Source organism: Rhea americana, unplaced genomic scaffold (genome assembly GCF_003343005.1).
Source record: "Rhea americana isolate MKP2758 unplaced genomic scaffold, rheAme1 scaffold_19, whole genome shotgun sequence".
NCBI lineage: Eukaryota > Metazoa > Chordata > Aves > Rheiformes > Rheidae > Rhea > Rhea americana.
This window is the reverse complement of record NW_028186038.1, coordinates 678,667-692,383: the sequence shown is the minus strand read 5'-3', so window position 1 is coordinate 692,383 and position 13,717 is coordinate 678,667. Positions and strand designations below refer to the sequence as shown.

General features: G+C 34.3%; 1 protein-coding gene across 4 annotated transcripts in view; it reads right to left on the bottom strand.

Moving 5' to 3' along the window:
• ARHGEF3 (Rho guanine nucleotide exchange factor 3) overlaps positions 1-13,717 on the bottom strand; it is a 140,090-nt gene that overhangs the window by 6,495 nt on the left and 119,878 nt on the right. For all 4 annotated transcript variants that reach the window (XM_085302340.1, XM_085302342.1, XM_085302341.1 and 1 more), the window contains 6 exons: positions 12,208-12,315; positions 4,638-4,808; positions 3,235-3,297; positions 2,804-2,900; positions 2,631-2,707; positions 816-1,073 (listed from right to left, as the gene is read on the bottom strand). In XM_085302340.1, the coding sequence (XP_085158466.1) occupies positions 816-1,073; positions 2,631-2,707; positions 2,804-2,900; positions 3,235-3,297; positions 4,638-4,808; positions 12,208-12,315 (774 nt within the window). The remainder of the gene's footprint in view (positions 1-815; positions 1,074-2,630; positions 2,708-2,803; positions 2,901-3,234; positions 3,298-4,637; positions 4,809-12,207; positions 12,316-13,717) is intronic.

Here is a 13,717-nt window from a genome sequence, read left to right as displayed (position 1 = left end):
TTTTGGCTTCAAAACATTAATTTAGTTCTATTTAAATTTTAATACTATCCAAAAGCATCAGGCTGCTGATTTATTTACTTAGTCATTAAYTTAGAAGTATGTTTCAAATAAATCTGCCACTGATTTTTTTTTTAATGAGGTTTTCTTCAAAGAAAAAAGGTAGTTCAAGGTAAACTCACAAACTCTCAGATCCAGCCATTGCACCCACCAGGGGTGGATGGGTGCRTGTGTGTGTGTACACACGCTGAATTACTGCATTATATATATGGGAAAGGGAACAGAAATCTTGGAAAGCTTTCAGAGTATCTGAATCAGGTCCTTTTCCATTAATAAAGAAATTTAAAAGTCTTGGACTTTTTCGTTGTGTTTTTACKTCAGGCAGCACAAGGCTATTCAGAATAAGAAACAGAATGAAGTCCAACTTCAGCAATCTCTCTGCAGATTATATTTGATCTAGATTCAGAGATTATATGATCACTCAACCCAGCGAATAAAGCTCATTTAAATATCTAAATCCTCTAAATAAATCTCCATGTTACACAGTTTAGATTATAACGGAAAATGACACTAACAGATAAATATAAGATAGACTAGGATTGGACAAGAGCTGCAGAAAATACTATCACCACTACCCATTTTTGGTATGACTTCRCTATTGAAATAGGATTTAACTGGGGGATGGAGGCTAGATGTTTCATGCAGGAGTTTCATCTGTTCATAAATATATTAGCATTTCCATATTCTATGCAGTGTCTCTGAATTCATTAATCAGCATAATTAACATGCTGTAAATTTCATAAAAAGCAGAAACTCACAGCTTCTTCAAGGTGCTGTTGATCTGGGTGATCGTTTGGTGTATGTCTCAGAATCTCTCTGAGTAGTAATGGGTATTTAACCAAACGGCTTCTTGGGATGTCAAGGAAATTCCAAAGGTCCAGCTTGCGACTAAATGGAGACTCTAAGCAGCGCTGTAGGAAATCTTGCACTCTGTGATCTTGTTTCTTGTGATCCAATAAAGCTTTGGCTGCTACTTGATTGCTGCAGTAGCTATCGTAGGAGTTTAGGCAAGGAAGCTGAGGAAAGGAATAAATTATTCTGCAACTGAAGCAAAACAGTTTGCTACATAGAAAGTTTCAAATGATTCAGGATGTTAGAAGTTCTGTTAAGAGTAACTTCTGGAGAATTATCTGCAATTTATTGATGATAATGTTTCCAGCATATGCTGGAAGGTTTACAAAAGTGTAAGACTTGCCCAGCTTTAGATAGCAATAAGCTGACCGTTTGGTCAGTCTACTGTTTAATTAGAACCTAATACAAAAGCATCTCCRTATCATCAGATTATTGTATACACTTAGCATACATCTCTTCGAGCTTCCACATTGACAATATTTTGTCACCAAAATAAATTTAATGGGGGATTTTAAACATAATAATYTGTGCAACTCCTAAGAAAATAGCAGTTATATGTTGCAATGATCAACATGGATTTATTCCTACTAACTTATACTTGTTTCATTTGTTAAAGGAACCATGATAGTTAACTGAATAGTCAGTATCTTACTGAAGTTCACCTTGCAGTCCCTGCTCTGTCAAATTTCTATGTTCCTCACAGGAAACTCGATCAAATTAAGACAGAACCACCATGTCTTAAGTGTGAAAAAAACCTGTTAATTGAAACAATATATCCTTTTACAAGTACTGCTATACTTAGAAGTATATGTAAAATCTTCTACAGAGGAAATTAGACTCAGATGTATTTGATGTATTCACTCGTGTTCAAACACGCCAGAAAATATATATAGAATTACTTTATGCAAAGAAAATCAGAGATAATTTCTGATATTTATCAGCTATCACTAACTATATGCATTACGTACCAGCAGTCATATATGTTTCTTGCCTTTACAATAGGCTAGTGTTTCACATAGAGCTGCTAAATATGTTATTACCTAATCCCTTAAAAATTTCAAGACCAACATCTCCTGCTGAATTTAATTACTTACATATTTCACAGAATAAACTTTTCATACTTCTAAATCCTTTAGAAGTTTATTTTTCATGTAATTTTATTAACAAACAAACCAAATCTGTTTAAAGTTGTTGGCTGCTAATAAAGGGTGACCTTAGCAACTTTTTTGCAAGTGGGTTAGTAATCTCTCTTATATCACTGTCTATTTTCACGAACTCCTAGGAAATGAGCATCTTTGATAGCACTAGCACTCTATAAACTTGATTAGAATAGAATGACATTCAAAAATGACTGTAGGAGGCATTTACACATTGTGTAGGCTTCATTTCYGTAGGAAACCAGGATACAAATGTGGTACAAATGATAAACATCAGATTAACTTGAAGGTTGGCCCTTGATTATTATTTAGAGTATTTAAAAACTGCTTATCTCCTGAACAGCAAGAACTTTAAAAATCACATCCTAGTCCAGATATTTTTACGGAAAATCCCCACAAAAAGAAAATATTTCATTACACCTCTAAACAGTTGCCTTTACCTTTTAAAAACACTGAAAATATATTTTTGAAAGGTTATGTTAGATATGGAAAGAAAATGGCCTGATAAATGTAAAAACTGTGTTACAGATCAAAACTAAAATCAATTAGAAAAATCTGCCTTACCCAGCCCACAAGGATGTGGCCAACATGTTCTGTTGATCCATCAGACTTCCTGACTTCTTGAAGCCGCCTTAAAAGATCTAATGATGATTAAAAAAGAGAAAAACTTCACTTCCTGTACGAGATGACTATAAATCCATACTGAATAACAAAGCAGAAAAAGAATAGAGTTTTACCTTCATGTAGAGGAATTAAAGAGTCCAATGTTCCAAAAATTTGGTTCAACTCTTGCTCTGTCATTATGGAAAGTTTAAGCATAGGGTCATGATATGCCTGCAAGAAAAAGTAAGAGTTACACAATTAATAAAATATTGGTAGCAGAAAAATCAGAAATAATATTTAAAGCTCTTCGTAATTAAAAACATACAAATGATTGAGAATATTTTAAAGTTCCAGAAGCTTTTCTTAAGCTTTCTCGTTAATATTTTTTAAAAAATTAAAGCATCACAATTGTGTTTCAGAAAGAGTAGGAAAAAAGGAGCTTTTTTTGTTTGTCTTCCTGTCTTATTAACTATAAAAAGAAATGACTACTTAAAAAATTATATGAACAACTGAATACTGAGGGTGGGTGGGTATGGTGGTGGTTTGTATGTTTTCAAACACAGACCTTTTTTGCTAACTTCAGATCTTCTATCAAGTCTTCTTCTCCCTGAGAAAGTTCAAAGATAGCCTGTAAAAAGACACAAGTATTATAAAATATCTTTACCTAAATAATATTCAACTTTAAAGGCTGATATTATATTCTGAACAGTTGGTTTAATACCGTTTAGGAGAATTTCTCTGCTAAATCTAATTGCAGGAATAAAATAAGCCTTAATTTGATAGATACAGAACCACGTGCAATACCTTTAAAAACATGGCCCTGCCAGATTGTTTACAAAATACTTTTCTGAATTAGCCAAAGTAGTGAATTTCTTCAGACCAATGCATTTCCAGAGAAGTGAACTTTTGACTCAACTAGATGTTAATTGCTTTAGTTTAAAAATATATAGTTTATACATTTGAATAGAAACTTGCTGTGTTTTGTTTTAACAAACACAGTGGTAAAGTTTCCAGGTTTTCTAATAGGTCAAAAGACAGATTTTCATTAGAACATTTCTTTGGCAGTAAGCACTCTTACTTTGGTACCATTTCATTACGCATGCAGACCTCTACTGAACTTTCTGTGAATGCTAGCTACTTCCTTTGAAGAAGATCTGAGACATAAAATCTGACAAATTAAAAATAAACACCACCCTAATACACAATTTTATCAGTTCCCTCAATGATAACATATACAACTTAGTAATAAGGTTCTGAGGTATTTCTGTGTAGCTTATGATGTAGAATTTCCACCTCACTTGGACAGGGGTCTTCTGTCAAGAAAAAAAATACAATTTAACCTAGTCATTGAAGTACACATCTCCTCTTCCCGATTTCAGTGGGAGCTTTGCCATTTTCATATAACAATATAAACTATTTAGAATAGGTCTTGTAAAACACACTAAGACGATTGACTTTTTTTTGGTTTTGCTTTAGAAGATGCATTTTATGATCAAAATTTCATCTTTCCAGCACTAAAAACTTCTTCAGAAACACTCTTCTCATACTGGGGTAATGACTGCACTTCTATGTGAGCACATATCATCTCATGAATCTAGTCCTGAAACAGCATGCTAAAGTATCATTACTAGAGTAACAGAATAGGACTTGAAATATATCAACCGCCATCAGTCACTACAGAAACTGCCATACAAAACCTGTACACACATGTAGCCGATCATGATATGATGCATCTCAGTAAATTTATATTTACTATGGAAAATGATGAGCTTATTTAAAAAAAATCAGTCTAATGTAGTAACTTGAATTATAACAATCAAGAATGAAATCTTGGTTCTACTGGAGGTGGTGATGTTCTCTTTCATTTCAGAAAGTTTGCCTAACTGTCCTAACGACTACTGGCATTACCCAACCCCACACTTTAAAGATGACTTTCAAAAGTGGAATTTGGGGTAAACAAAATCATACCTCTTGACGCTTGATTTCTTTAGATGTAAGCATGTGATTTACACAAACATCGAAGGTCTCACTCCACAGTTTGCTATCTCTTCGCTTTGTGTTAGCGGGAGGCATATTTCGAGACCATGGTCGCGGACTGAACAGATCTGGGCGACTGTCACTACGGAAACTGATGGAGCGCTAGTAATACATAGAAGATAAAATTTTTATCATCAGAAAAGTTTCGCATGACACATTTWAAAAAAAAAACTTACACACATACATAATTTAGTTCTTACTGTGATAGTTATGTTTAGTACATACAGCCATGTTTAGTACAGGGAATGTAGGAAAAGTTATTTTAACACATCTTTCTGGAAGGCCATTGCTTTCATTCCTCCAGTGACCCATATCCGTTTCCTGTTCTCAACATAAATAAAACTAAACCATGCATTCATATATCATGCAACAAAAATGAACTAYTGGGATAACAGCAGAATGGTAAGATACATCAACATAATTGAGCAAAAAAATCAAGTTTCTATCCCTGTCTGAATGTTTACCGAAAAACTCATGTATAACACAGCTACTTTATTGGATTCCTAATACTTAACACTTTACAATTTAATACAAATTTTAGAGGTAAAATTAGTAAGAACAATTTTGGCTCATTTAGGGAGAATGATTCAGTTATTACACAGAACTTTCCAAAAGCCAGTGTAGCAAAATTTTACGGATAAACTCATCTTGTGCATCAACTACAGAGTCCAACTTGCTTATTACAGTATCAAAGGGTTTTTTATTTATTGTGGAGGGGAGAACAAGGAGGGAGGAGACAGAAGGTGCTCAGAGATGTCTGTACAATAGCTCCTGTCTTGAGGATATCAGATGAAAAGATGCATTACATGAATCACATTAGTAGTCTTGGAAAAAAAACGTTTCCTCAGTTGGGCAGAAAAAGGGTTCATAAAGGGAGACTGTCCTTCAAAACCATCTGTCCTCCTAGTTTTTAACTATCATGCTACCTGACAATAGCAAATTTTTTTCTTAGGCTTTTACAATCATGAAAGATTCAAATGATATCACTATTCCAGAAAAACCCATAAGCAGGATTMTATTTTTAGTGCCTTAATGCTGTGCCAGACCAAACTGATTTTCATATATGAAGAAAATCTTTCAGCCAATAAACTCTGGCCTCTTCAAATGGATCTTAAGAGCAAGAAATTATCGCATATAGAAATGTGTGAAAYGGATACAGCTGAGAAAAGAACCACCATTACACGATCTTTAAAGAAAAGGCATCTCACTACTCAGTTTAAGGTTTACAACAAGCCATATATTCATTTCACAGCTTTTGTTCTTCCTTCTTTCTTAGCACTTAAAGAAAATGCATTAAACACAATCAGTGCTAGCAGGGAACAAATGACAAAATACAGAAATGATTGCAGCACATTTATTAATATTTCTGTGGCCTCTGAACTTAGATAATGCGTACCAGCACCTCTATATGTGTAGGTGGTTTGGTCTTAAATTTCAACAAAAAGTTCTATTTTAAGTAAAACTATTGAGAATTGTCACTTCTATTTGCCTGTAGACTCCCAGTAAGAGTTTAGGCTAAAGATGGATACTTCATGCTCTCATTATGCTATTTTGAAAAGATTCCTTTTTTGCTTCATCAAAATCAGAGGCTGCTTTTTCAGATCCCAACTACGAAATGCCTCAGGTACTCCAGATCGTTGAAATACTCCGCATTTTTGATCTTATTTAAAACCTGTTTCACATAGTAGTCATCTTTCATTTGCCTTGGGTAAAAGCTTTTAACACRTACAAATTCTCTGAATTTCCAAGTTGAAATCAGCATGTATAAAACAAAATCGTTGAAACTCTCTTCCAAAGATAACAATTCATGAATGCAAACAATGCCTGTAAATGCAATGTTTTTAAAATATCAGAAGACATATTACATAAACAAAATCTGTCTTTTTTAAACAAAAGACATTTTGAGTCCTCTTTGTGTGTATATATATATGTATGTATATGCATCTTAGGGGTTTGTCAGTTACCAAACATATATATACACCAACCTTTCAAACCTTTGCAAATCAGGTGCTAGTCTTCCCTCAAAAATTTAAGAAGAAACACACATGAAATTACATGCTTAATTTGTTCATGTGATGACAGATGAATCATGGAACCAATTATTTTCACATGCAAATGGACAGAGTTGGGAAAAAGAAGAGGCAGATGTGCTGCATCCACAAATTGCCAACTAGGAGAATGCAGCCAAGCAGAACAGTTGTCACTGCAGGACCCAAGGTGAAGATCTCCTTCCATGCATGCCCACATACATCCTCAAGTACACAGAACCTTTGTTGCTGGAAGTGTTTTTTTTTTTTTTTTTTTTTTTTTTTTTTTTTTTTTTTTTTTTTTTTTTTTTTCTGGAAGTGTTTTTTTTTTTTTTTTTTTTTTAAGGGAATATTTCATGTTGAATGAAAGTATTATTTACAATGAAAAGTATCAGACAGACCTATCTCTGAAGTAAATAACTTGATCTTGAAACCTCTTAATAAAAAGTCGCATATCATGTAATAAAATGACATGTACCCACGTCAGGTTTAATAACAAACTGAAATTACTTGCAGTACGCTCTGAGAAGTAAACTTCCATGCCAACTGATAGCAATAACCTAAGCTCCTCTGTACTGCATCAGAACGCCTCATACTATTCTCTACAGCCCTGTACTGTCTACTACTGCAGAAAAGGGGCACAAAAAGGCCAAGTGATTCAAAAGGAAACCAAACTCACCCAAATCCTGCTTGCTTACTTAGCACCTCTGCTATCTTAGACACTGCAAGCACCCTATATTTAAATCATTTTTCTCATAGAGCAGCCTTTTTATTATTAAAAAATATACATTGCCTAAAATTAATACAGAATGTTGTGTTAAGAATATTTGTAATTGCTATTATTAGAAAAAAAATCTTGAGAAAAAGGACAGAAAAGCTGTGAGGCGTTACTGAATGATGAGAACAAAGTTCACTTCAGGAGTGAGTGTGGTTTGTCTTGCATGTTTCTTTGCTTTGCACAGCAAAGGCAAAGTAGTTACTGACCTTACTTGATATACTGAAAGTTAATTAGGAWAGGATTCACACACTTCAGTGTGGAGCTCAAGCTTATTTTAACATGTTATCTTCTCCTCTTTTGCCTATACGTTCTGCAAATTGGCTTGTAAGAAGATACAAACTAATGCATCACCAGGAAACAACTGTTTACTGCTAACATTAATACTTGGTCACTTGAGAGCCAAGGAAGCTTGATTCTTTAACACTGTAATAGACCAGAGTGTCAGAGGCATAAACCTAATGCAAGTCTAATTCAAAAGACAAATAAATAATAAATGCTTTCATAAAATGCTCTGATACTCTAAGCTACATCTTACAACATCACTGTAACCATCTCAATTGTATTGTTTAACCCATTTTCCCTCAAGTAAGCAGACCCATTTCAATTTAGCGGACAAGAGCTCTAAATTTACGTTCTGATGGTGATTTTTAAAAAAAGCTTAAACATACTGCGATGGCTCCCTTGACTGGCACCTGCCATATAGAAGAAATCACTAGTGTGACAGAAGTCTATTCAGGAATTGTAGAAATGGCATTTCTATGTTTTCAGTCTCAAAAAAGTTTTATTAGTTATGGTCTCATTAAAATACATGCTTAGGATACCAGTTAAAAAACTATGCCCCTTAACAAATACTAGGATTATTAAAATTTTAAATATAGTTTCAAAAATTAGAGGACTGGAGGAGAATCAGGATACAACCCTTGTTTTTTCCTTTACTGTACTTAACTTTGCTGCATTAACTTCCACAGGCTAATACAGGACTATTACTATGAAGGGTCCATGTGTTACTGATACTAGATCATGCAATAAACCAACTGTAATTTCAGCTGCAGTAAAGCAAACGGTTTTATGTACTGGAAAAAGGGACCTATACATCAAAATCCCATCATCAAATCCTATACATCAAATCTAACATTCAGAACTGATGTTAGAAAGAGTTTTCTTCTCAAGGGTTCTTAGAATTTTGTGGTGTCCTAAAAAAGATAAAAAATAATTTCAACCCTGTTTAAACTTAAGATACACTGATGGAAACTGAAGTTGTACTGGAAGGCAGCATGACAAATTTCTGTCTTTGGTGTTTGCTCAAGTTCATCTACTGATCCTATTTTCAGCTTTTAAGCTGAATAGCACACAGCTGTGAGTAGACCAAGAAGAAATCGGATCTTCACAATCATTAGTCTAGGTTGATGCCGACTGAAAATATAGCTATGAAATAAGATGTTTTTCCAGGTAGATAAATAAGTATGCCTGTTTATTATTTGGTATCCTGCAGATGTACACAGATTCACTCTGTCAAAGATAAGGCTTACAGCACTATTTTAGTCAGTTGATCTACAGTGCACTAAGTGACAGAAACACAGAGCCAAAAAAACCCAGAAGGCTAGAAAGACTTCATGTATTTTGCTACTTGTTATCTTTGYGGAAAATACTGACAATAATGTGCAAAATACTAATAAAATTAAATGATAAGATTCATACACCATCCCCAAATGCCTCTATAACCAATAAAACATTTCAAAACATCAGCAGTTGTAAGAATTTATCTTAAAAGAAACACTACCTAGATCCCATATACAATGGTATTTCCTCCTCAACCTCCATGCAGAAGGTCCATTAGCATAAAATGGAAATGACACATTTACAGAGCTAAAGGAAATAATGCACAATAAACTTTTTCTTGTCTTACACACATTTTCCATAAGCAAGAATTGTATCAGAAGGTTTGTATAAAATTCCTAAAGGAAAGCCAGTATTTTCTAATAGTTTATATTGCTGTTGTTGGAGTAGTCTTTKGGGTTGGATGTTCTGTTGTTTGGTTTCCTTTTTCCACTCAAAGGAGAGTTTAGTTTGGATTTTGTGTTGACGATAGCAATTTTCTTCATTTTACAGATATAGAAAATTCAGTAGCAATCCAAGAAGAAACACGGTTTTTGACTGAAATATCTTAGCAATAGAGATATAACATACTGAAAACTCATCCAATGAGAAAAATAACACTTCATTTTCTTTTAATTTGCAAGTAACACAAAACGCAAAAAAAAAAAAAAAAAAAGAAAAAGAAATCTGTATTTTTSCATAGGGAACCATGACAGTCATGTCAATACATAATAAAGTAAAAAGTAAAAGCAAAGCATTTACATAGAGGGGCAGTAGAGATTGACAACTGTTTTAAATTATTCCAGATGGGGCACCTAAGCACAGTATGTAAGATCATTCTTTTTCCCTGTTCTATTGCTGTTGACAAAAATTAAATAAAAAGCAATTTACAGACAGCCACACAGGCAGTTYTGAGAGATATGGCCTGCATTCATCACTTGGCAGTAGATTCAGACCCAGCACTCGGAGATCATTCAGGTTGATTTCACATCACAGCTCCTTCAAGCACATAGTTATTTAGAGGAGATGTTATGGATAACATATCACTGTTTAATCTACTGATGGTTGATTGGAATATATTCTTAAAACCAACAGGAACAACTAGAGTGAGATAGAAATGCTCCTAACAGTTGAACTGGMAACAAAATCACCCTCTTAATCTGTTTTTGTCAAAATGTGCCCTGGATCACATTCATGTAGCTCTCACTAACATTTAGGGAAGCTGCTAATGCATGAAAGCATAGTTTGTTTCTGATAGCCTAAWTCAAACTTTATTAAATACAATATTGTATTGGACAAGCCAGGGTCAAAGGTATTCACTACAGAACAGCGTAGGTACTTAAATGAGCACAACAGCTGTTTAAGGCTGTGAAAAGGGAAGTGCTGTGCTCAGTAGTAGTTCAGCCAAAAACTAATTCACTTTCCACACTCCTCACAACTGGAACTAATGCAGCCCTTCTTTCGGAGTCGAGCCAATTTTTGCTTACAGGCAGACTGTGGAGGAGATTTATACACCCCAGGGAATACAGACATCTCTGCTCCAGTCACGCTACGATATACCTTCTGGATCAAACACAGTCAGAAGCCAGTTCAGCCAGTTTGTCCTCCCCCAACCCCACAAATGCAGCTTTCATAAGCAGACAGCAGCACTTGTAAAACTGTAGGGTAGAACATTAAATAAATCCTGTAATATCTGTTTGCTAGATAAACTACCACTACAGAATATCTTTTCATGTTTTTATATGTAGTTGTATAAGATTCCTAGCTGTAAAGAAGTTTGAAGTTTGGGTTTTTTTTCTCTCCTTGATTAATGATAACATTACTAATGTGCTGACTGAGCTAATTTTGGTTAAGTAACCTTCCTAATAAATTCAAGATATTTTTGTATTTCCTCCCTTCAAAGTAAATAACCTTGTTACATAATTCTCTTTAGATTTTACACAAGCCTTCTTACTTGCATTGTTTTAAAGAGGAAACACTGCAATGTTTCAAAGCTTTCTAGGCCAGACCCATAGTAGTATTTGAGCCCTGTTTTGCACTCATAATCAACAGGAGTTGAGCCCACAAATGTCTTGAAGTCTCCAGGTCTGAACATATGAAATATTTTACAAATTCAAGTTCCGTTAGTCTCCAAGTATATTAAGTATTATGCACTTAACACAGAAATTGAAACTACAAAACAATTTAGCTCCTAAATTGCATTTCAAATTTGCTTCCTCTTCATTATTTTTCTAATCAGCTTTGGAAAATGACTTCTTATAACTGCTCAGTAAACCTTTTGTTCAAGGAAGGTCAAAGTTCACAATACAGAAAGAAATTTAGCAGTCCTATATTACTAATTGTACCACAAATACCAAAGAACCCAAACAAAATTAACAGAACATACCACACAAAATTTCTGTTCTTCATTAGAATTTACACAGCAATTGTCATACTCCTTTAATACAGTAACTTTTTTATATTATTGCTATAATAGTTTTCTTCCTGGTAATTACAGAACATGAATTATCTGGACAGAGAAGTGGTTTTTGAAGTGAAAGTCTTAAGTTAAAACTTAATTGACTCTGTAGTCATAAGTTAACTAACCCGTTCATTRCATTACAGTAGTGTGTGAGGGTGTGTTTATTTAAAATACAACTATAAATTGCATTTTAGCTAGGGGGGAAAAAAAAAAAGATATTAATTTTTAAAAGCCTGTGAATGCCTGACTGAACTCTTTGACAATCACAATACTGAATACGTCACTGTTAGTAGAGAATAAGAAATATAAACTATCTCGTGATAATCATGGCAATTACACAGTYTTAACAACAGTACTTCCTTCCATTTGTCAGTACAACTCCCCTCTCCATTATTACTGCACCTTTTGCTGAAAGTGGGCACAGGGAATACTTTTTCTTGTTGTTTGATTTGACATATGTAAAACATCAATGATACACACTGTGCGTATGCGTGTGTGTGCGCATGTACACACACTCCCATATATGCATGTATGGGYAGACTGATTTGAAAAGAACAACCCTAGAAGAAATTTTGAGTGTGCACATAATCCTCCTGTGGAAAGGCAATTTAAAAACAGCAACACATTCACTGTTATTACCTGAAGTGTCTGGCTGAACCGCTTCAATGGAGTGGCTCGTACAGGAGGAATTAGGCTTGCTAGTGATGTAACTCTAGAAAGAGGCTTGACCCGTTTCGTACTCGGCTCCTGTATTAGGGGGAGGAATACAAGGGGTGGGGGGGGAAAACGGGTGAGCATAATCAGATCTACATTGCTGCCAGTTTTGCTGATTTTTCTGAGAAAGTGTTATAAAAAGCAAGTTAGTAAGTCTGCTTTAATTAGGGAAGTAAATAGATAGTGGCATTTTTTAATGCTGACAATGACAGATGACTTTTGGTTGGTACACACAGATGCTGGAAATGGTTGAAATATCACATATTCATGGAGCAAYTGACTTTGGGAGCAGGGGAAGAGAGAAGAGTCTAAAAAGACAAAAACATGTTAGTACACTAACTCAATTTTAAAACAGATTTTCAGCAGTGCTCTGCAGCTAATGCATGTTATGATAATCTTGTCATTGAAAGGAATACTTTTAAAAAATTCAATATGTTTATGTCAGCACATGATTCTATATTCAGTTAGCTATATTTCATTCTAGAAAATACAATTTAGACAAAAACCTCTAACTATTTGTAAGTGTCCTTTGAGTGACCCTATTGAATAGACCTAWATATAAAGGCAGATGAATACATTAATGACATGTTCACACACATTTTGTTCTTGCATAAAATAGAAAGCAAAATTGAAATAAACAAAAATTTACCATAAAACATTCAATTAAATGTTTTTCTCTTCACATATAGTTTTAACTGCTATTATGTCCCCTTTTAGTAATATATAACCACTTCAATATAATACAACAATATGTCAATTGTTCTGCAGATAAGAAAAATATAAACAAATACCATAACACAAGAAGAAAGTATTATAAATACATAAAAATAGAACAGTTACCCTTGGCTTCCTAACCTCCATCTGACATTTAATGGATCCTGAACAGCACATGCAAAAGGCAASTTTTGACAGAAAAAGAGCCAAACCTTCCAAGCGAAGTTAAAAAACCCATCCAACATCAYATTTCAAGGACATCCTAAAGCAGTTCATCTTTCTTTCTCAGCCATGCTTATAAAGTTTATGTAGGCTTCCTATGCCTCCAATTTCTTACACATATCTTTAAGAAAATGCATCATGTCTRCTATCCTTTCGTTCAGAGATCCAAATCCTTCTGTAAATAATGCAGATTCGTCGTCTTTTCTGGCACCAAGAAGAAAAAAAATACTCAGCAGCAATGATCATGATCAGTATTACTGGCAAGAAAAATTCTCTCCCACTAGTACAGCAACAGAGGAAAGGTGAAAAGCAGCTACGTATTTAATTTACTTCTCAGCAGGCAGATTTGGAACTCCATAAATGTCTCCTGAAATGAGGGACAAAGTGTAAAAACCCTGTAGCAAAAATTATATATTCTTCCACAGAGGAAATCTAGTATTAAGGCATTTTAGCAGCCTAAATCAAGCTGCACCTGTGTCTTCAGTAATTCATATCCCTT